At 53.1% G+C, this 22,665-nt stretch overlaps 3 protein-coding genes across 21 annotated transcripts; 2 read left to right on the top strand and 1 right to left on the bottom strand.

The window, feature by feature from the left end:
• Positions 1 to 2,337: 2,337 nt before the first annotated feature.
• TOMM6 (translocase of outer mitochondrial membrane 6) lies at positions 2,338 to 3,282 on the bottom strand. Its single transcript, XM_037410790.1, has 3 exons — positions 3,138 to 3,282; positions 2,949 to 3,050; positions 2,338 to 2,647 (listed from the first exon to the last, which is right to left on the bottom strand). The coding sequence occupies exons 1-2, from the start codon at positions 3,254 to 3,256 to the stop codon at positions 2,954 to 2,956; spliced, it is 216 nt and encodes a 71-aa protein (XP_037266687.1). The 5' UTR covers positions 3,257 to 3,282; the 3' UTR covers positions 2,338 to 2,647; positions 2,949 to 2,953.
• A 106-nt stretch (positions 3,283 to 3,388) lies between these two features.
• LOC119158615 lies at positions 3,389 to 16,294 on the top strand. Of its 8 annotated transcripts, none has more exons than XM_037410789.1 (3): positions 3,389 to 3,486; positions 11,189 to 11,314; positions 11,504 to 16,294. In XM_037410789.1, exons 2-3 carry the CDS (start codon positions 11,196 to 11,198, stop codon positions 12,420 to 12,422), a joined length of 1,038 nt encoding a protein of 345 aa, XP_037266686.1. In that variant the 5' UTR covers positions 3,389 to 3,486; positions 11,189 to 11,195; the 3' UTR covers positions 12,423 to 16,294. The 8 variants fall into 8 exon arrangements, with proteins under 8 accessions (XP_037266686.1, XP_037266682.1, XP_037266684.1 ...); XM_037410785.1 differs by lacking the exon at positions 3,389 to 3,486 and adding an exon at positions 3,618 to 3,666 and having other exon boundaries at positions 11,294 to 11,405; XM_037410787.1 differs by lacking the exon at positions 3,389 to 3,486 and adding an exon at positions 3,646 to 3,666 and having other exon boundaries at positions 11,252 to 11,405.
• LOC119158612 (collagen alpha-1(I) chain-like) lies at positions 3,664 to 22,539 on the top strand. 12 transcript variants are annotated; one of them, XM_037410769.1, is made up of 17 exons: positions 3,664 to 5,871; positions 16,730 to 16,833; positions 17,370 to 17,504; positions 17,603 to 17,764; positions 17,851 to 18,012; positions 18,099 to 18,260; positions 18,347 to 18,508; positions 18,595 to 18,744; positions 18,981 to 19,072; positions 19,279 to 19,415; positions 19,548 to 19,660; positions 19,768 to 19,902; positions 20,192 to 20,308; positions 20,435 to 20,647; positions 20,750 to 20,908; positions 21,500 to 21,607; positions 21,949 to 22,539. In XM_037410769.1, exons 2-17 carry the CDS (start codon positions 16,792 to 16,794, stop codon positions 22,129 to 22,131), a joined length of 2,232 nt encoding a protein of 743 aa, XP_037266666.1. In that variant the 5' UTR covers positions 3,664 to 5,871; positions 16,730 to 16,791; the 3' UTR covers positions 22,132 to 22,539. The 12 variants fall into 12 exon arrangements, with proteins under 12 accessions (XP_037266666.1, XP_037266662.1, XP_037266667.1 ...); XM_037410765.1 differs by having other exon boundaries at positions 17,370 to 17,516; positions 17,603 to 17,752; XM_037410770.1 differs by having other exon boundaries at positions 17,370 to 17,516; positions 17,851 to 18,000.
• The last annotated feature ends 126 nt before the right edge of the window (positions 22,540 to 22,665 follow it).

The following is a 22,665-nucleotide window of genomic DNA, read 5'->3' as shown; positions in this document are numbered from 1 at the left end:
GTGGGGCTTCTGAATGTTGCTCCTGCTAAAGAGGAACAACAGCTTCCCTTCAACGTGGGCAGGGTGAAGTGTAAAGTACTTAGGCTAGCCTTGCTTCCTCAGATAACCATGTACCATGGGGATAATTTGTACTGATACAACTGTGTTAGGACCAATCTGTGCCACGTTGGTGGCTAGACGAGGTTAAAGAATGTACGGTAACACGGGCAGGCTAGAGCTCGTGGTGCACCGCCAAACAGAATCGGTAGCTGAGAGATTAGGGTAGCCACCTGTGAGGCTCCTCTTCTGCACAGTTAGCATAGTGTCTGGACCGCCTAACTCCACCTGATTTACAAATAGCATTTTCATAGCAAGTGTCATCTTCACTCTCCCTACATTTATTAAATAACGTTTTTAGGCCTGGCCCTTAAGGCTGTTTCCTACTGCTACAAGGCGAACAGCATATTCCCAGGTGAAAACCAAGTTTTCGCTTAGCTTATCAATGTGTAAACCACTTCCCACTGGCAACCTAGAGCCCATGTAAAAGAGAATTGGGTCTTGTTTTTTTCCCTGCTTAACTTCAGCTTTGGTTAGGCAGTCACAAACTCTTGAGTCACAGCCTCCTAGACATCCAATGAGCAGTTTATAGGAAAGGAACAAGTGGTTAAGTTTGTTTCCAGTAAAATTTTTTTTTGTTAAACGTCTGCCTTTCCATAAGAGAACCTTAAACACAGCTTAGAAAGTTCCAACAGCTTCTTGGGGAGGAGTGCTGCCCAGGCAGTCTCCCTTAAGGCATGGTGGGCTCGGGCAGGACGCAGCTAGGGGAGACCCCACTTCTGCTAATGCCCTGGAAGCTTCGCTGTTGACTTGAGGAAGGGCAGAATTAAAGCTAATCTTCAGCACTTTAAGAAAAGTTAATCCCACTCCAAGTTAAGGTTGCTGGAAGGGTGCTGTTGGCAGAGGGTTGATGGAAGATGAGCCGTTTTCCCTTGGTATGAAATCCCCTGGCGGCCCTTGTGAAAGCAGGAGCAAAATGCTGTGCTGCTTTCTTGGGTGAGGAGCCAAGCTGGAGCTTGGGTGGGTTTCCTGATGTTTTCAAGGGCTTTCGTGGGGGCTTTTAAGTCAGAACAGCCTCTAGTTTCTGCTTCAAGTTTGTTACTTACGTCACTAATGACTTAAGCTGATGTATGCCATGCTGTGCTCGTGAATGAGACTGCCTTTGCTTCAAGGACACTCCCAGGCAGCAGCAAGTGACGAGAGAATCCAATTAATTACTGAATGTTTCTGGCAATCTGTCCAGCTGTCTGGCAGCTCGGTGCGAGCACACTGCTCCTAATCGCAGGTTCAGCAGCTTTTATTTTATTTGAGGTTTGTTAAAGACAACATCCAGTCAAGTCACCTATGGCAGCCTTATGTACTTAACTGCATGAACTGCCCCCTGCCTGAACCCAGGCCTCAGAGGAGATTAGTGTGTTCTAAATCAAAACTAAGATTAACTATAAAATGACTTAAATGTTCTAATTAATCCCCTTTTCCTGCAGAAACTGTTTCTGCATAACTTGGATTATCTGTACTTCAGAAGAACTTCATGTCTTTACAGGATGTTAAAAATACCTGCTTTGAAAACAGCGTTTTTAAGAATCTTATCAGTAGTGGAATGAGTTTCTCTCTGGGGCAGGTAAAGGGGGCAGTTCTCTGTCACAGAATGTGGAGGCAGCACTACTAGTACTAGTAAGTATGCCTAGTAAGTACTAGTAAGAATGTCTTAAACTAAAAACCCATGCATAACTGTCCAAAGAATGTGAAGCCATGTTGCGGTCCTACTGCCATAATGCTCAGAGCTGGGAAGTTACTCTGCTCTACGAAATAGCACCTTTGAGGAGCCGTTGTGTAACGCAGCCGAGTGAATCACAGCCGCAGCTCCCACGTGGTGCTTCCGCTGTCCCCCAAACAGCTTCACCATCCACAGCTGGTCTTTAAAGTTGGTAACGGCGAGCTGTACAGCCTCAGTCCTGGGCACTAAAATGCTATGCAACACCAAATGGCTTCTTCTTCCCACACACACAGTTGTCTTTCCTTTACAGTAAGTGTCCCAGCTTTATCTCATCCAGACATTACCCAGGAAACCTGGTGGCTGGAGTTTACCGAGGGCTTCAAAAACTGAAAAGTTTCAGTTTTCCTTTGAAAAAGTAGCTGATGGGTCCTGCTTACAACCCAGGACTGGACCTGTTCCTTTTGTCTTTCGGGTGTGAAATATAAATCATGTTTTTATGATTTTTTTGTAAATCTTTACTCTTTTTACACCTTGTTTTTGTAAGCTGAAGTTTCTTATTAAAAAAATGAAATTCCAGTGGGTGATGTTGTTATTCTACAGACTTTAATAAACATGTGTATGGGGGTACAAAAGAAAATTCCATGCGCAATGGCTTCACATCCTTGAGAAAACTATTCTCCTTGTGCCTTGCAGAATAAATTGGAAATAAATGCTCCACACACTTAAACGCTTCACCCCCTTGTCACCGCTTCAAGCGTGACAGCTTTGAAGCGCGAGCAGCAGCTCTGCAGAGGACAGCAGGTACTTCCCGTGAACGTACTGCAACTGGGAACGGCTGAAGGCATCTCTCCTGGTGCTGGGGCGCGGGGAGGGCAGGTGGGCTCCGCTCCTTTCCTAGGGCGGCAATGAAGCAGCGTTAGGCAGGGCTGTTCCCAGCCCGTCTGCAGGCATGCGGCGCTTTCACCCAGCGCTGCAGCTCTCTCCGAAGCGGCTGGCGGCGGCTTTGACGCTCCCGCTCGCTTCAGCCCCTCTTGTAGCTCGGTTAGCTTGGATCTGGTCACCGCGCAGGGGCCGTCCCCTTCCCGGGGGGGCTCTGCCAGCACCGGTGAGCAGTCGGGGCACCAGCAGCTGGAGGCAGGTAAGGGTGGCAGCTCCCGGTGGCCCCTTGTCCCCCCGCCGCCCCTCGGGGACTCACCGCCGCTACGGGACGGGCTGCGGGGCCATCAGGTCGATGTCCGTCAGGTTGCGGGCGACCCAGACCCCCGCGGCGAAGAGCCCCAGGTTCACCAGCAGGTTCCTGCAAGAGACACCGGCAGCGCTGGCTCCCGCGCTGGCTCCCGCCCCGCCCCGCCCCGGCCCCGGCCCCGGCCCGCCCCGCCCCGACCTGCGGAAGTCGTTCCGGTCGGTGGCGAAGCGGTAGGCCCTCCGCAGCCACCCGCGCAGCCCCTGCGGCGCGGCCCCGGGCCCACCCGCCGCCGCCACGGCTGCCGCCGCCGCCGCCATGCCGCCGCCTGGCCCGCCCCGCCCCGCCGCGCCGCCGCGCGATGCCGTCACTTCCGGCGCGCGGCGGGGGAACGGCGCGCACAGCGCCTCCGCGTGCCAGCCGCGTGGCCCGCCGGGCGGCCCTCGTGCTGCCGGCCGCGGGCAGGGGGCTGCGTGCAAAGGGCGGCGTGCCGGGTGCAAAGGGCAGCGTGCCGGGTGCAAAGGGCAGCGTGCCGGGTGCAAGGTGCGGCGTGCCACGCAGCGTGCAACAAGCCGCGTGCGGCGTGCAACCGTGTGCGCCGGGTGCAGTGTGCAAGGTGCGCAGTGCTGGGTGTGCAAGGTGCTGCGTGCCACGTGCAAGAGGCTGCGTGCAAGGCGCAGCATGCTGCACGCATGGTGCAACGTGCCAGGTGCCACGTGCAAGGTGCAGTGTGCCGTGTGTGATATTGTATGAACTCACGCTAGGATAGAATGAATGTTGTAGTTAAAATGTAATGAATATAAGAGACATGACATCCCCTGCGTGTTGTGTCTGCCAACATCTTGCGAGGCTGTCGACATCCTGTTACCTGTCGGCATCCTAAGCTAAAACACACCCGAGGAGGAAAGACAGATAGCAGGAGCTGGTTGAAACTGGTAACTCACCCAACTCAGCATTTTCTGGCAAAAGGTGAAAAGTACACCATGTACGGCCTTCCTCCCAAAGACCACCGCCCACGTCCCGAGGACCCCTGCCCACAGTTCTTGGAAGATTTGCGCAAACACAAAAGACTGATAAGCTAATTAACATACGAAGCGAGAGTAGGCGGGTTTAGGTAATGACTATGTCTAGGCGTTAATTGAATATTCATTGTATTATGGTATAAATACAAAGTAGTTAGTTACTTTAGACATGCACGTTAGGCAGAAGGATCCCCCGTGCATCCAGCGCTGCCAATAAAGGATACTTAGTCACTTAGAAATTTTGACTTCGTTCTTTAAATCACGTGCCAGGTACAGTATGCCATATGCAAGGTGAAATGTGTTCATCTGATTCATGTCAATATGGAACAATGCTGGGGCCGCATGGTGACATGTAACCTTCTGTCTTACACACCCTTGTGTAACCACATGTCTGTGATAAATAACTTAGTCCCAAAATAGGATTACAATTAAATTTTGCAATTTATTAAGCAAATAGAAGCAAGCAAACGGCGCTGGGTGCGCTGGGAGTCTCCGCTTCACCAAGACGTGCCCTGTACAAAATTTATTTTTGGTTTATATTTCCTAAACTAATACATATTCATAGCTATTTCTAAGAAAGGGTTGGTTTATGTGAAATGTGTTCATTTGATTCGTGTCGATATAGAACAATGCTAGGACCGCATGATGAAATGTAACCTTCTGTCTTACATACCCTTGTATAACCACATGCTTAAGAAAACAGAGTCATCAACATATATAGTTCCTGCATCTTGCAAAGAACATCTGGCTACATACCTAGTTCCTGTATCTTGCAAAGAACATCTGGTTACACACCCTGATATGCAGGCTGAGCTGCTAACAGCACAGTGTTAAGTAAGAGAAGTTTACAGGGCGCATGCATAAAATCTGGGGTCATCCTAAGGGTGAGCCGAGGAAGACTGCTGACTTCATCCATCGACCACCAGATAGGGGTTAAGAAGACCCTAGGAGATAGAAAGAGCATGCGCCACGACGTACACGCCTATTCCAAGGATCCATTTACATAAACCAACCCTTTCTTAGAAATAGTTATGAATGTGTATTAGTTTAGGAAATATAAACCAAAAATAAATTTTGTACAGCGCGCGTCTTGGTGGAGCGGAGACTCCCGGCGCACCCAGCGCTGTTTCCTTGCCTCTATTTGCTTAATAAATTGCAAACTTTGATTGTAATCCTATTTTGGGACTAAATTATTTATCACAATTGGGGGCTCGTCCAGGATGGCTTTGGTTCCTGAATTCTGACTTGATCAAGGAAGGGCACCCCACCGATTGGTGGCTCCTGTTCGAGTCAGGTCGGGACTGTAATGGTTGTCTGTACTGGAATGAAGGGAAGTGCGGTTGTAATTCGTGTTTGCACAATCAAGTGGAAAATTGCGGTTGTAAAGATTGCGAAGCTGTTCACCAAAGTGTGTACAGTGGGTTTTGCAGGTATGCTAAATAAAGACAAAGAAATCAACGACAGGATATGCGATTCAAGAATCAGCCACGTATACGTTCCCCTCATCCCAAGATCACCAAAGGAGGACAAACGACCCCTAGTAACAGGTAAGAGCATGCGCAATATACCGAAGTTTATGCAAAACCCAGGAAATGGAGCAAGGAGGGGTTTTCTCAGAAATCAAAAGAAGAACGTATAAAAAGGAAAGCTGCAAACCTGCAAATTGAGAACTGTTGGTGGAGCACTGACTCCCCGGCCGCCCAGCACTGCTTTGCTTGCTAATCTCAGTAAATTAACCGTTCAAATTGCAAATTGACTCTAGTTCATTTTTATAACAGGACTAACACCATCCTGAACCTGAATAAAGGCAAGCAAAGAATTTGATTTTTTTTTTATGAGCTCCCTTGCCAGCTGCAGCACTATGTTTTGCCCATAATTCTGCACGTGAAGATCCGAATGAGGACGACGGAGCTGTAAGTATTTAAGGCGTATACCATTCGGTTGGGTGTGTAGGAGTGTGACCGGGACGGAACTTTGTTCCAAAGCGATTGTGGAGGTCTTCTATCTGCCGTTCCAATCTCCCGCGAGGGACTTGGCCGGTGAAGGACCGAAGAAATTCCTATAGGATTCGTGGGTGGGTGATGGGTCCTAAACCCCCTGCAAGACACTCCTACTAAGGTCACCAAGGACTGTAGGAATTGCCACAGTAAAATTCCTAGATGGGCCAGACAAAATCGAAGACCAAGGACCAGGAGAAAGGGAGCAAATTACCAACATACCACCAGCAAGTCCATTAGGAATAATGATTAGAAATTGGAACGATAGGGGCCCCAGAAAAGGAAAAAAGTAAATTAAAAATGGTCCAGGATTGTATGGTAGAATGACCAAAGGAACCTTTAAGACCACATGTCTTTTGGCCTGGTTTTGGATCCTTTGAAGACTGGATTTGCCAGGCCTTAAATATAGATGTTAATTCGAAGGAACCTTTTAGTCAGGGGGAAAGTGATTATGTAGGATTATGGATCAGGATTTCATGTCCTTTTCCAGCCTCAATCCTTACACTAAAAGCAGATGAGAAGTTTGAAGAAGAAGGAAAACAAGAAAAAGATGACAAATGGGAGCCACTGGATAACCTACCACCTCCATATCCTAATAATCCACCTCCGGCGGCAGCTCCACCAGTGGTATCTCCACCAGTACCACCAGTGCCTCCACCACCAACAGCACCAGAATTAGACCGACCTCCAGCTGCGTGTACGAGGAGTAGGACCGCCGTATCTGAGGGAGCTTCCTTATATCCCTTACGAGAGGTACCCCTCGGAGGCAATCAGGGAGGCATCGGGTTTGTGGCAGTCCTGTAAAATACCACAGATGTGAGAAATGTCAAGAAAGAAATGGGGACCTTGTTAGATGATCCCCTTGGAGTAGCTGAAGAACTGGACCAATTCCTAGGCCCCAATACTTAGACCTGGGAAGAAATACAGTCCGTTTTAGGGATCTTATTTACTGCTGAGGAGAAGGGAATGATTAGGCAAGCTGGAATGAGAATGTGGGGAAGACAGAATCAGGTAGGACCCCCCAGGAGATCAAAAATGGCCAAATGTGGATCCCCACAGGGATCATCAACAACCCCAAGGAAGACAGAATATGAGGGACTTGAGAACATTAATCATACAGGGAATAAGGGAAGAGGTTCCCCGAGGGCAAAACATTAATAAAGCATTTAATGAACAACAAGGGAAAGATGAATCTCCAATGGTATGGTTGGAGAGATTAAGGAAAAGCCTACAAATGTATTCTGGAATTGACCCGAACACAGTGGCCGGAACCGCACTCCTTAGAACACAATTTGTGGCTAAATCCTGGGGAGACATAAGAAGGAAATTAGAAAAGCTGGAAGACTGGCAAGAGAGAGGATTAGAAGAGTTACTTAGGGAGGCACAGAAAGTATATGTTAGGAGAGATGAGGAAAAGCAAAAAAGCAAAAGCCAAAGTCTTTGTAAAAACAGTAAGAGAAAGTCAGAAAAATAAGATCCCGTCCAGAGAGAGGGGGGAAAAATAGAGAAAACACCCAGGGGACAATCTTATCGAGAAAGATCCACAGTTCCCATCTGTTACTATTGCAACAAGAAGGGACGTGTTCAGAAGAACTGTCGTAAGCAGGAACAAGATGAAAAAATATTCAAAGAATAGGGGTGTGTTGGAAGAAGGGTTCGCCGGAGTCCAGAAGACGCTCAGTATGAGTTATGCATCTTGCTCAACTTGATTAGTTTCTAACACTACTTATATAGAACCGATACACGTGCCTATTTGTAAAGCAGAAATATAATTGGTTAGTAGTCTCTAAACACGTGCGGTTCTCACACCCCTAATGGTCATGACTAAAATAAGCATTCTATCCATGTAGCTAATTGTGTTGCTGTGCTTCAGCCTTGTAGGTTGTTCCTCCCTATTTTCCCGTACTGGTCGCTATCTTTCTTGGCCCTGCACCTGCTTTCCCAGCAGCTGTAGCTTGTTACAGCCACGGCCTGTTGGCACAACGTAATTACTTGGTCTCAGGATTCGAGAATAGCTCAAGGCTACCTTTCTTGTTAACTTCAGCACAGCAACTTCAGTACAATTCTGATTGCAGGCCTATTCTAATACCAGGCCTGGCTTGTGCAGATCTTCAGAGATTCTAAGGCCACGCTTCTGCAGCCATTCTTCTACAGGGGTGTCAGGGGCTATATCTTCTGGGGACTTCAGCATCAACGGAGCCCCTGATAAAATTATCAATTGGTCCCCATAAAGAGGTAGTTTTATTTTTAGTGGACACAGGGGCTGAAAAATCCACCATTCAAAAACTTCCAAGGGCAGAGTTATATGTCAGTAGTAGGGGCAAAAGGAGAGCCTTTTAAAGTACCTGTCTGGAAAGATGTAGAAGTAAAAACAGAAGAAAATTTACCTTAATGATTTACTTTCACTCCCTGAAGCGGAGTACAATTTATTAGGAAGGGATTTGATTTTGAAAAAAACTTGAACATTCAGAGTCGAGGGGACAAATTGCACATTAAATTATACACTTTAACACAAGAGGATGAAGAAGCCATTAACCCTTCGGTATGGTATAAGGAGGGGGAAACTGGAAAGATAAAAATGGACCCCATAAAATGGATTCGCCTCATCCAATTAGAGTCAAACAATACCCTATACCAATGGAGGGAAAAAAGGGATTAAAACCTGTAGTTGACAAACTTCTGGAAAAAGGAACTTTAGAACCATGTGTGTCACCTCATAATCCACCCGTCCTCCCTGTAAAGAAATCTGATGGGTCATACAGGATGGTACAGGACCTGAGAGCTGTAAATCAGCGATCACTAAATTTCCCTGTCTATCTCCCAAACATACTTGGTATAGTGTAATAGATTTGAAAGATGCTTTTTGGGTCAGCCCTCTGGATGAGGGATCCAGAGATTATTTTGCCTTTGAGTGGGAGGACCCCGAAACAGGATGAAAACAACAATTAAGATGGACTGTGCTACCACAGGGGTTTACAGAGTCACCAAATCTATTTGGACAAACTTTGGAGAAAAATCTTACAAGATTTCACATTACCCAGGGGGGGTAAAATTATTACAATATGTGGAGATCTATTAGTAGCAGGAGAAACTGAAAAGGGAACCTGAGAAGCTACTATTAAAATTGTTAAATTTTCTAGGAGAAAAGGAATTGCAGGTGTCTCGATCAAAATTACAGTTTGTAGAGCAAAAAGTAAAATACTTAGGGCATTGGCTGAGTAAGGGAAGAAATAAATTTGATCCTGACAGGGTATCTGGGATCCTATCCTTAAGACCCCCACAAACTAAAAAGGAAATTCAGCAAATATTGGGATTATTAGGGTATTGTAGACCATGGCTGGAAAGCTACAGCAAAAAGGTCAAATTCTTATATGAGAAATTAACTAATAACCAACTTAAGTGGCTCACCGAAGATGATCAGAAATTCGAGGAAATAAAAAGGGCATTAATACAAGTGCCTGTATTGAGCCTCCCAGATGTGGGAAAACCTTTTTATCTTTTTGTGAATACATCAAACCAGACAGCATATGGAGCCCTTACTCAAGACTGGGCAGAAATTAGGAAACCCGTGGGGTTTGGTCTAAGTTACTTGATCCAGTAAGTAGAGGATGGCCTGCTTGTCTCCAAGCTTTGGTCGCTACAACATTATTAATAGAGGAAATTAGGAAGATGACCTTTAGTGCTCCTTTAAAGGTGTATGCTCCACACAATGTCAGAAGTGTTTTGCAACAGAAAGCGGAAAAATGGTTAACAGATAGCCGGATCCTAAAGGATGAAACGATACTGATTGACTCCCCTGACTTAGAACCGAGGGTAACCTCTGCTCAGAGTCCAGCACAGGTTTTTTTTGGAGAGCCATCGGAGAAATTACAACGCAACTGTTTCGAGGTAATTAAGACCTGGACTAAGGTGAGACCAGATTTAAGGGATACCGAGTTGGAGAAAGGAGAAGCACTGTTTGTAGATGGCTCCTCCCGAGTGGTGGAAGGAAAAAGATAATCAGGATGTGCAATAATTAATAAGGGCCTAGAACCTGTGAAAAAAGAAAATCAGGATATGAAATAATTAATAAGGACCTAGAACCTGTGGAATCAGGACCTTTGAGTCCATCATGATCAGCTCAGGCTTGTGAGCTCTATGCCCTGTGTAGGGCCCTGGAATTATTAAAGGGGAAAAGTGGGACTATATTTACAGATTCTAAATATTCATATGGGGTGGTCCACACTTTTGGAAAAATTTGGGAAGAAAGAGGTTTAATTAATACTCAAGGGAGGAATCTTATACATCAGGAATTAATAGTAAGAATTTTAAGGACATTAAGAAAACCAAGGGAGAGGGCAGTGGTACATGTAAGAGGACACCAAAAGGGATTAGATTACCGAACCAGAGGAAATAATTTAGCAGATAAAGAAGCCCAGGAAGCAGCCTTGAGGACTCAGGTCATTAAAATTAATGTAGTACAGGAGGAAGAAAGATGAGAGGAAGGAGAAAAGAAGTTTACCCCTGAGGAACAAACAAAATTGGAGAAAATAGGGGCTAAGTTAGAACAAGGAAAATGGACACTGCCTGGCGGGCGAGAGATGTTAAAAAAAAGCCTGTGCTAGGAAATATTGGAACATCTGCATGCATAAACACATTGGGGTACAAAGGCGTTAAGTGATCATTTCCTTAAACAATTTGGCTATATTGGGATTTTTGAAATAAAACAAATTACACAAGGTTGCTTAACTTGTCAGAAGATAAGAAAGTGTTTCGACAAGTAGCTACGGGAGGGAAAAACACAACTTACAAACCTTTTGAGAAAATACAAGTTGATTTCACTGAATTGCCCGAGGCAGGGAGGATAAAATATCTATTGGTAATAGTAAATCATTTAACACAATGGGTAAAAACTTATCCTGTAACATGAGGTACGACACAAACGGTGGTAAAAATTTAGAGAAGGAGCAATCCTGCAAGAGAAGTATAACTGCCAGGTAAGTTCCTTCATCCTTAGTTCTGCAATTCTTTATTAGAGCATTTGATACCTAGATATGGGATAATCCAGTACATTGATTCTGATCAGGGCACACACTTTACTTCCAAAATAATAAAATTATTATGTCAATCATTAGGTATTCAGTGGGAATACCAGTGTGCCGCGTGCCAGGTGCCACATGCGAGGTACAGTATGCCACGTGCAAGGTGCAGCGTGCTGCATGCAAGGTGACATGTGCCACATGCAAGGTGCCAGGTGCCACATGCAAGGTGCAGCGTGCAAGGTGCCGCATGCGAGGTGCAGCATGCCACGTGTAAGGTGCAGCGTGCTACATGCAAGGTGCAGCGTGCCACGTGTAAGGTGCAGCATGCTGCATGCAAGGTGCAGTGTGCAAGGTGCAGTGTGCAGCGTGCCACATGCCACATGCAAGGTGCAGCGTGCCACGTGTAAGGTGCAGCATGCTGCATGCAAGGTGCAGTGTGCAAGGTGCAGTGTGCAGCGTGCCACATGCCACATGCAAGGTGCAGCGTGCCACGTGTAAGGTGCAGCATGCTGCGTGCAAGGTGCAAGGTGCAGTGTGCAGCGTGCCACATGCAAGGTGCAGCGTGCCACGTGCCACGTGCCGCGTGCAACGTGCTCGCGTGCTGCATGCAGCCCGGCAGGGTGGCCTTGCATAAAGTGTGTGGCTTCCCACGGCCACTGGTGCACCATGTGTGTGTCAGGGGGGTGGCTGCAGGGGGACACCAGCCAGCGAAGCCCCCCACTGGCACCCCTGCCTTGCACGCTCGCAGGGGGCCCTTGCACACCTGGGCTCTGCACTGGGGGTCCTTGGTGGGTGCCGCCAGCTCAGGAGGGTCCCCATGTGTCCCCCACCGTGCAACCGGGTGAACCTGTGGGGAGCCGGGTTTGCACGGGCGCTGATGGGGGGTGGCGAGGAGGGAAGGTATGGGAGGAATGTGTGGAAAGGGAGGGAAGGGCTGGAGCGCTGCGTGGGCCGTGGCCGTGCCGCTCGGACTGTGCGTTCCCGCTGCAGGTGGGGGATCCCAAAAATGTCTCCTCCTGCTCCCCCCGTCCCTCCCTGCCTGCGCCCAAACCCTCGCCCTGTTCCCTGCTCCCAAATTCTCCCGTTTCCCTGCAACTCCTCCCTGCTCCTTCCCTCCATTTTGCATATGGTGAACCCCCAACCTCAGCCCCCCGCTCCAGCACCCCCACCCCCACCCCAGCTTTTGCAGCTTTTTGGAGAAAAAAAATTCTCTCTGCCAGCTCGGGCATTACCACCTTTCCCAGGAGATTCCTGCTTCCATCGGGATGGGACTTCCCGCCAGCCAAACTCACTTCATTAGTGTCATTAAGCCTTGCCCACGTGCCTGGTGCCAGGGCACCGTGCACCGATGCTTTCCCGGGCATCCCTCCCCTTGCCCTGCTGCCAACCCCGCTGGCGCTGCCGCCGTCCCTGCCCCGAGTTCCATGCTCTGTGAAGGTTTTATAGATGACCACGTCCATGTGGTGTCACATCAAACAAGCCAGGATGGAGCAACTGGGATCACCGTGCCGGCTGGTGACCGGCTGGATGCGGAGTTTGCTAGGACCAGACCAGTGCACTGAGGTGGGACCTGTGTCCCACACTGGCTCTGGTGGTCTCCTCCTCCTCTTGTGCCTGGAAAAAGCAGCTGGTGGGACTGAGAGCGGCTGAAGGCACCAGCCCGAGCAGGGGTGATCCTGCGGACCCCCAACACACTGCGGTTGGCCCCTTTCTGGGGTGCACTAGGGGTCACCCACTTGCGGGGATGCTCCAGGTCTGTTTAAGGATCCTTTGTGCAATGAGAACTGGCCACAGGGCTGCAATTACACTACTATTCTATAAAGATTTTAGCTTATCCTCACGCAGAATTTCTAGCAATTAGCATCGCTTTCCTATTACTCCCCTTTCCCTGCTCCCCAAGAGCCAGTTCTGCTCTTTGGGGACACCCGGGTCACCCAGCCAGGCTCCAGCGTGGCGAGGACCCTCTCCGTGACACCACCCATCCAGGCTGCAGCCACATTTGTCCCTGCTGCTCTCTTCCAACCCCAAATCCCAAAGAGCTAATTGATCCACCCAGTTAGTTAATTGATTTATAGCTATTAGAGCCTCTAATTAACCGACCAGCTGGAAAGCTGTGTGTTATCTGCCCGGTGGGAGCAGCCTTGAGAATCAGCCAGCTCCGAGGGGCCGTGGGCTGACCCGTCCCCGCGATCGGCACCACTCGTTCACCGACTTTGAAGGATTTTATTCCACCTCAAGCTTTGGCTTTTCCCTTTTATCTCCGTCCTTGCTAACGTTTAGCACCAGTGAACTCCCTCGGAGCCTCCCTGTTCCCTTTTATTTCTTCCCACGTTCTTGCAAGGTCACAAACTCCTCTTCCCCTGCCGTGTTGGTGTAGCGCTGAGCAGCCCAGTTCAGACCAGTTTGTTATCGCCGTGTTCCCAGCCAGCAGCGAAACCTCCCGCTGCTGTCAGCACCTGACACAATCCAGATGTTTGTTAAGCATCGGGAAGGTGATGCATCCCACCGCGGGGCCAGGCGAGATGTCTGTACCTTGTACTGGCACATCTGGCCGGTGCTGAGGGGCTCCCTGGGGTGCCGTTCCCTGTGGGAATGCGGGGAATTAAGGAGTAGGAGATGCTGGAGGTGCCTGGCAGAGGTGCTCAGTGCCTGGCTGCTCCTGTCACCAAAATCAGGAATAAACCCTCTTAACACCAATGCAGGCTGAAGAAGCAGGCACTGCGTTATTGCAGCGCTGGGGACGTGGGGGATGGCTCCGAGCATCAAAATTCCAGAGTTTTTATACACTTTTTCAGTCAAGTCATTGTTCTTTTGAACATATTTGTTTTGAACCTATTTGAACATATGAACAAAAGAAAAACAGGTTCTTTTACATAAAAATGCATACTATGCTCGCTCTTCAATTTACCCTTTACATTGGGTGGTTTCACCCATCGCACGATCCCATCGATATTGCAATCTTACTATATTTTACATATATATATACACATCTAATATATATATATTAAAACTTGCAATCATTGGTCAAATCTGTGTAGCTCTACTGATTGGTGTCCTTGATATTCAAATCAAGACAGAAGGGTAACGGGATTTCCAAGCAGCGTAACTGGTGTCCATTGTACGTAACTAGTATCCATGACAGTCTCCTTAACAATCCTATAGTTACAACTCCATGGTTAATTATTTGAAATATTTAACTCTATAGATACTAAAGCAGAACATATTGTTTCTATAGTTAGCCAAAACACACCACACCTGCTATTGCTGTACCCGTTCTATCACACTTAGCTTCTTATATTTCTATATTAAATCTCATTTGATTTCAAATATTTGTAACACCCTGGGGATGCAGGGGGTCCCCTTGCATGGGGGTCCGTGCCCTGGGGATGCAGGGGGTCCCCTTGCATAGGGGCTCTGTGCCCTGGGGATGCAGGGGGCCCCCTTGCAGGGGGCTCCGTGCCTTGGGGATGTAGGGTGACCCCCTAGCATGGGGGCTTCTTGTCCCGGGGATGCAGAGAGCCCCCTTGCACGGGGGCTTCATGCCCTGGGGATGCAGGCCCCCCTCCTTGCACAGGGGCTCTGCCCTGGGGAAGCAGGGGGTCCCCTTGCATGGGGGCTCCGTGCCTTGGGGATGCAGGGGGTCCCCATGCAGAGGGGCTCCGTGCCCTGGGGAAGCAGGGTGTCCCCTTGCATGGGGGCTCCGTGCCTTGGGGATGCAGGGGGTCCCCATGCAGAGGGGCTCCGTGCCCTGGGGATGCAGGGGGTCCCCTTGCACGGGGGCTGCAGAGGTGGGGATGGAGCAGGATCGGGAGCAGCGCCCAGAGGCTGATGCAATGCAGATCTTCAGGTCTCGAATCAAAGGGCTTTAAACCAGGTTTGCTGAGAGGTCGGAGATAACCGCAGGAATTTGGCTGGCCCTGGTGATCAGAGGCTGACGGCAGAAGGGGTGCTGCCCTCAGAAAATGAGGCGGGGGGTGTCTGCCCCGTCCGTGCCCCCAGCTAGCCAGGGTTTGTTCCCAGCAGCTGGAATTCGGTGTAAGGAGCTGCAAACGCAAACAGGAGGGAAAAGCTTCCAGGATTAGGGCAGGGTGGCTTTCTAGGAAAGGCAATCAATGCTGGGGAGGCCCTGGGGGAGCTCCCTGGGGTGGAACTGGCACCTGGCTGCCCTCGGCGATCGCCGGCTGATGGTTTGCACAAAGCACACGTGGGGTGGGGGTGGGGGTGGGGGTGGGGGCGATCTGGCGGCCCCGCTGGGAGAGGCTGCCGGAGCTGAGCTGGGGGCGGGGGGCTCTCCGGCACTCCCCCTCGTTGCTTCAGCTCTTCGGCGGGGCAAGCTGCTCTCCAGGGCCACCTGGGACTGATCTGCCAGGTAAACCCCTCAATTTGGAGAGAAAAGTGTCGTTATTATTCTCTCTTTTACTCTGGTGCTGTCCCTGCTGACCTGCGAGCGGTGCCTGTGCTGCCATTAACCCCTGCTAGCCTGGGGAGGGGGTGGCCAGTCCTAACTGGGAGCCCAGTGCCCCAGCCGGGCTGGGATCAGTGGGTTTTGGGGCAGAGCATCCCCTGCTCACCGCGGCCGCATCTCTTGCCGTGAGCCCTGCTCCCTGACCCCACAGCCTGGCAGCGGGGAAGCCCCAAAGGCCACCCCAGGGAGCCCTTTGCATCTGCAGGGTTTGAGCCCCGAGCCCCTATGGGGAGCCCAAACCGTGTCCCATGGGAGCAGCACAGGGGCGGGGATGCAGCCTGGAGTGGGGCTTGCACCCCGCTCCGGTGCGGGCTGCCCAGGGGCACCCAGCGGGCAGGTTGCCCAAGCCCAGTGGGGCGATGCAGGCGAGGGCGAGCGGCTGGGCCAGGATCCCGTGGGACAATAGTGGGGTGGTGCCGCTGGGTGCTGTGACCCGTGGGGCTGGCACAGGGCGATTGAAACGTGGCTGCAAGCAAGTGGAGGCTTCGGGCGAGTTGCAGGCGTGCCAGTGCCAAGGGAGCCACCGTGGCATTGCCAGGTCCCATGTCTCCTCCCAAAATGGGGAGCGGGTCCATGTGGCCCCCAGCTGATGCATCTCCTGCGGGTCCTCGCTGGTGGTGGTGCCCTGTGGCGCTGGAGGTGACCCAACGCTTGGCAGAGCTGGGAGCACCACAGGTGGCACCGGACAGGCAGCTGTCCCCCAGCTGGCAGTGTTGTCCTACGGGATGTGTTCACCCCTGTGTAAGAAACTATGGACTAGGGTATTGTTTATTAAGATTTATGTTAAACCCAATGTAAAGGTTAGGCAACAAAAGATATGAAATCGCTTATGCAAACAGCCACCAGACACCGCTTGTGTAAGATAGGACAACCGCAATCAACTAAACCAGATACCGCTTGTGCAAGATAAGATAACCACCAGATATCCAGGAACCGACAGAAACAGGACAAACAACCCCATATAAGGACATATGAGTGAGGGGTCAACTATGGGATGAAGGAGGAAGACTTCTTACTTCGGCCTCAACGACCACCAGGAGGCAGAAAACGACCCCCTAACAACAACTGAAGCATGCGCAGAGTACCTCCACTACTTCATGAACACGGAAGTAAAGATGTATAAAAAGGGACTGTTTGAACTGCTCAGGACGGCAGTTGGCAGAGCGCAGACTCCCCTGTCGTCCAGCGCTGGTTTTGCTCATATTCTACTTGCTATAATTAATAAAATTTTAGTTGGATTATGATCTGTTGTGGTCTCAATTTATAACACCTGCCTCTCCCTTTGCAGCTGGGTGCTGACCGGGGCCCTTCTCCTCGCTGGGACTGGGGCCAGGACGAGCTTTTGGGAAAATGTTCTCACTGGTGGGCAGGCAGACGAACTTCAGCGGGAAGGTAGGTGGTTTTGCAACCCTCCTGCTGCCACACAGCTGTGGTTTGCGATGGAGGAGCAGGGATGGGTGCTGGCTCTCCATCGCTTGGGATGTTAAGGAGCTGGGAGAGCATCACTGTGGTATGGGGAGTCATCTGGGACCTCAGCCGGGAAAGGAGGGTGAATGGGCTTCTGGCTCCCCATCCTTGGTTAGCATCCAGCTGATATAAGGGTAAAGGTGAGGGTCTCATCCTGCTTTCATCTCCCTGTGCCCTCTCTATACCTCGGTCCATGGCAGGCTGGATCCCTGTCGCCCTGTGCGTATGGCCTGCAGCACAGGAGGGGCAGATGTGCCCAGTAAGTGGCGAGCAGCCCTGCGGCAAGGGTTGGTGGCACTGGGGGGTTCACCTGCACATCCAGGGTGGTCAGAATTCAGGGGCTCTGCCAGGAGCAGGAGAGGCAGAAGGAGCTGGGGGCTGTGGTGGGGAGGGGGAACCACGGCAAAGCCAAAACAACTCAGCGAGCTGCTGTCCTCACCGGTGGCAATTTGTCATTGCAGTCCGGCCCCAGGGACCCCAGACAATTCCATGGCCCTTGGGACGAGAACAGGAGACAGGAACCCTCAGACTGTCCCCCGCCACCCCCTTGGGATGACAGAGAAGGCAACCGAGGACCTGAGGGCTGCTTCGGAGAGGTGAGGCAGGCGGTGAGGGGGAGATGGGTCCGATGGTGGCGGCTGGTGGCTGTCCCTCGCATGCCACTATTGTCACTGGTGGTGATTTGCCATTGCAGTTCGGCCCCCAGGCCCCCAGACCCTTCCATGGCCCTGCCAGTGTTCCTTGGGACAAGGAGGACAGGACACGGGGACCCCATGACTGTCCCCCAGCACCCGACTGGGATGACAGAGAAGGCAACCGAGGACCTGAGGGCTGCTTCGGAGAGGTGAGGCAGGTGGTTAGGGGGAGATAGGTCTGGTGGTGGCGGCTGGTGGCTGTCCCTCGCATGCCACTATTGTCACTGGTGGTGATTTGCCATTGCAGTTCGGCCCCCAGGCCCCCAGACCCTTCCATGGCCCTGCCAATGTTCCTTGGGACAAGGAGGACAGGAGACGGGGACCCCATGACTGTCCCCCAGCACCCGATTGGGATGACAGAGAAGGCAACCGAGGACCTGAGGGCTGCTTCGGAGAGGTGAGGCAGGCGGTGAGGGGGAGATGGGTCCGATGGTGGCAGCTGGTGGCTGTCCCTCGCATGCCACTATTGTCACTGGTGGTGATTTGCCATTGCAGTGCGGCCCCTGGGACCCCAGACCCTTCCATGGCCCTGCCAATGTTCCGTGGGACAAGGAGGACAGGAGACGGGGACCCCATGACTGTCCCCCAGCACCCGATTGGGATGACAGAGAAGGCAACCGAGGACCTGAGGGCTGCTTCGGAGAGGTGAGGCAGGCGGTGAGGGGGAGATGGGTCTGGTGGTGGCAGCTGGTGGCTGTCCCTCGCATGCCACTATTGTCACTGGTGGTGATTTGCCATTGCAGTGCGGCCCCTGGGACCCCAGACCCTTCCATGGCCCTGCCAATGTTCCGTGGGACAAGGAGGACAGGAGACGGGGACCCCATGACTGTCCCCCAGCACCCGATTGGGATGACAGAGAAGGCAACCGAGGACCTGAGGGCTGCTTCGGAGAGGTGAGGCAGGCGGTGAGGGGGAGATGGGTCTGGTGGTGGCGGCTGGTGGCTGTCCCTCGCATGCCACTATTGTCACTGGTGGTGATTTGCCATTGCAGTGCGGCCCCTGGGACCCCAGACCCTTCCATGGCCCTGCCAATGTTCCGTGGGACAAGGAGGACAGGAGACGGGGACCCCATGACTGTCCCCCAGCACCCCCTTGGGATGACAGAGAAGGCAACCGAGGACCTGAGGGCTGCTTCGGAGAGGTGAGGCAGTCGGTGAGGGGGTGGTGGGCTGCAGGGGGTGGTAGCAGTAGTGGGACTGAGGGCAGGGAGTGGGTGAAATGGGGCAGGGGCCATTCACTGCCCTGGTGGCAAGGACAGTGCATGGGGACAGGTTTGCCTGCACAGTGCTGGCAGCAGCAGCAGCCTGGCTTCTCTGCTCTGCAGCTGCAGCGTCCCCTGTACTGCTCAGTGCCTTCAAACCACCCCCTTCCCCGCAGGAGCCACAGATGCCTGACCCCAACTGCATTGCCTGGCCTGAATTCCCGGACAAGATGCAGCACCCACCCAGGCACCCCGCCAGCCTGCCATGGTGGGTGCCCATGCCAAGGGTGGGGGGCGCGGGGGGACTGTGCAGCGGTGGGGTGGCAAGCAGGGGCACTGGGGCCATGCTCTGCAGCGGTGCACAGCCAAGGGGTGATGCAGCGTTGAAGCTGGCTGTGCTCAGGGTAGGGGGGCTGCACCAGAGACCCCTTCCAGCCTAAATCCCCCACCCTGGGGCTGCCTTTGCTCCTGCAGGAGGCGAGGCGGCTTCAGGGGTGGCTGGCTGCTCAGGGGCTCTCGTGGCCGTGCTAAGGCATGCAGCCAACTCCTTCACCTTCAGCACCAAAAGCGCAGCAATTTCCAGCACCTGCAGTGTACCTGGCCCTCCAGAGGTTTGTGCCAACCCTGTACCAGCTGCTCAGGGCTGTGAGGGGCCCCACGCAGCGGCAGCATCTCCACGGTGCTCACCAGCATCTCCTGGGGCAGAGCAAGGAGCCGCTCCCATTGTGTTTCTTGCTTTGCAGGGAATAAACCATCCCCAAGGTCCTTCTCTGGGATGAGCAATTGGAGGGTCAGTAACCCACAGCACCGTGGTCCTCCTAAGTCATGTAACAGCAGGAAACAGAAGGCTCAAGTTGTAGGTTTTCACATGCTCCATCCCAGCACCCAGCAGTGACCCAAGTTTGCACGGTCTTGAGCCCTGCACGGTGCCCCCATGCCCCCAACCAGTGTGGTCTCCCCCAGGGCCCGCCAGCAGTGAGCAGCAAGGTCCCTGAGCCCCCCACACCGGCCAGCACCCCTCAGAGGAGCCCAGCTGCTGATCCTCAGGCTGCGACGACAGAGGCTGTGGAGCCGGAGCAGGCAGCAGGAGCGATGCTGGTAGGACAGCATCCTTCTGCTGGGGGCAGGCAGGGATGCTCGTGCCCCTTGGAGGTGCCTGGCTTGGGTGTCTCTTCAGCCAGCGTAACATCTTCCTTCTCTCTCATCCAGCCTTTTCGCTTTTCACCTTGCTGTCTCTTTGCCAGGCACGGAAATTTTCCTGACTCTTCTCTGGGGCTGCAAAGCCCCATGGTTCCCTTTGGGTTTTAGCACCCCATCTGTCCCCTCTCCCAGCTCTTCTTCCCAGAACAGACCTGTGTCCCAGTCTCACACCATTGCATCTCCCCAGGTTGAGTCGGAAACCAAGGAGAAACCTGCGGGCAGCCACAGCCAGGGCCCCTCTGCTTTGGAAATGGAGCCAGCCCCCCTGGAGGAGAGCTCTGCTGAGACAGAGAAGCACCCTGAGGTACCAGCTAATGCGTCTGCTCTTCCCACCTAAAAGCGGTGCCCAGGGGTGGTGGGAGCTTGCAGTCCCCTTTGCAACCCCTTTTTCCCCATGGACCCCGCAGTGCATCTGTAATCCTTTGAACAGGTAAAGCCGTGCAGCCAAAGTGTCCCTGAGGCTGGCACCGGTGGCGGGTCACATCCCTCGGATCCCACAGACCCTCTGGAGCCTGTCCCCAAGGACAGCACAGCAGCCAGCTCCGGGGGAGAGGTCGGTGCTGAGCTGCATCCGCGTTCCCAGGGATGGCAGCATCTGCAGAGCAGAGCTGGGGAAACCGAGGCACACGCTGCCGGCGATGGGGTGGGTTGCCCACCCTGGGTGGGAGCCCATCAGGGCACTGCTGCAGGCAGGGGGTGTGTGGGCAGCGCTGCCTGTGTCCCCCAGCCCCATTCTCTCCCGCAGCATCTTGGAGGTGTTCAGCCATCCGAAAACTCGCAGGTCCCGACAGGAGCTGCCGCAGAGCCCGATGCACAGCCCAGCCAGGCTTCCTTGGACACCTGCACCACACCAGAGACCTCAACGCCGAGCTTGCACCCTCCTGGGTCCAGTGCGATGGAGCCAGTAAGGGGCTCAGGGTGCCTCTGCTCCCTCGCGCTCACCCTGAGGCAGGTGCCCAGGGCTCAGGGATACTGCCACAGCCCAGGAGCAGTGGAGTGGGATCCCTCATATCCCTCTGGCCTCCCTGTTTGCAGGATTATGGGCTGGGGTTAAAGTGCTGCTTTGAGCCTGTAGCTGGCTGCACCGGAGATGCTGATAAACGGGAGACAGCTGGGAGAAAGGCCAAAAAAATAACTAGAGGCTTGAGAGCGTGCTGGAGCGTGAACGACCCCGGGACTCAAGCTTTAACGAAGCAAATGAGAGCATTGCAGAGCAGCTTAATTACTGCCTAATGGGGAAGAGAAATGGCTGGTGGGGCTCTCGGTGGTCATGCTGCCAGGGCTGGGCGGAGGGGAGAGCTGGGGGCAGCTCTCGCGCCCGAGGGAAGGGTGGCAAACCAGCACCCCAGGGAGCCAAGGTCCCAGCGGGTTCCCCCGCAGGGTGACCGGTCCCTGGCTAGTAATCGGTATGGGCAGCCCCTGTTTGGCCCCAACCTTGCCCAGTCCCTCTCCCCTTCAAAGCATCTGACCCTTCCTCACCTTTTCCACCACGCAGGATGCAGGTGACCAGCAGAAGCTCTGCTCCACGCTCCCAACACCCTCCCCAGCCAGCATGGACCTCCGCTCCGCCGCCATCCTCGCCAGGAAGGAGGAGATCGAGCTGGTGAGTCCCGGTGGCCCCTGGCCGAGGAGTGCAGGGGTCTGGGGCTAGCTGCAGTGGGGGGGAGCTCACCCGAGGACCCTCTGAACCGCGGTGGGAGAAGCAGTGTTGGGTGATGGGGGGACATGAATTTGGCATCTTTGGGGTCGCTGAGGAGAAACCCCTCCTGGTGATGGTGGGTGCAGGGGAAGGTGCTCATGGGCAAGGAGTTTGCAGGGGCTCAGATGCTGTCAGAGGGTTCATGAACCCACCTCAGAGGGAAAAATATCCCTGGACGGGGCTGCATGCTGCTGGCTGGGAGGTTTTGGGGTGCCCTGTGCTGACCTCGTGCCGTTCCCCTGCAGTCCTACCAGCAGTTTAGCCTGACCATCGCGGTGGTGGCCACAATGTTGCTGCACAAAGAGCCCTCCATGGAGGCGGCGCTGGGGCTGGCACTGAGGGCCAACCTCCGCCAGGGCCGGATCCATCACCTCCAGGAGCTGGAGGACTTCATCAACAACTACGACTCATCCACCCTCAGCCACTGAGGGGGTGGCCAGGGCAAGCGGACAGACACCCCCTCTCACCAGCCAGGGCTGGGGGGGTGATGGGGGGCCGTGTTGGTGCATAGGGGTGCTTGTGATGGTGTTGAACCCTCGGGGCAAGGTACTATGGACATGCTGGTGTGGTCCCACCATCCCTCTTGGAGATGGAGGAGGAGGGGCCGGGGGGGGGGGATGCTTAGTTTTAGCCCTGCCCAGACCTGTATGGGCAGCAAAAGGGGGAGCTGGTTTGACTGGAGGGTGGTGGGAGGGAGAGCGGCTGCAGGGAGCTCCCAGCCACCCTGGCTCCACGCTCTGTTCCTGGTTCACAGGGATGTGCCCAGAAACCCTGGGGGTTGTTCTTGGCTTTAAATCTAATAATAAACTGGCTGTGATCTTTGCAGCCCTTGTTTTGCTGTCGTTCTGGTCTCGCTCTCCTGGGGCCGGTGAGGGAGGGGTCCCACAGTGAACCCACCGTGGGGGACCCCTGGTTGTGACAGAGGGCAGCGGCCACCCCTGGGGCTCATGCTGCTCTGGTGG

Source organism: Falco rusticolus, chromosome 17 (genome assembly GCF_015220075.1).
Source record: "Falco rusticolus isolate bFalRus1 chromosome 17, bFalRus1.pri, whole genome shotgun sequence".
Lineage (NCBI taxonomy): Eukaryota > Metazoa > Chordata > Aves > Falconiformes > Falconidae > Falco > Falco rusticolus.
Note: the sequence above shows the minus strand (reverse complement) of the source record. Positions and strands in the feature narration are given on the sequence as shown.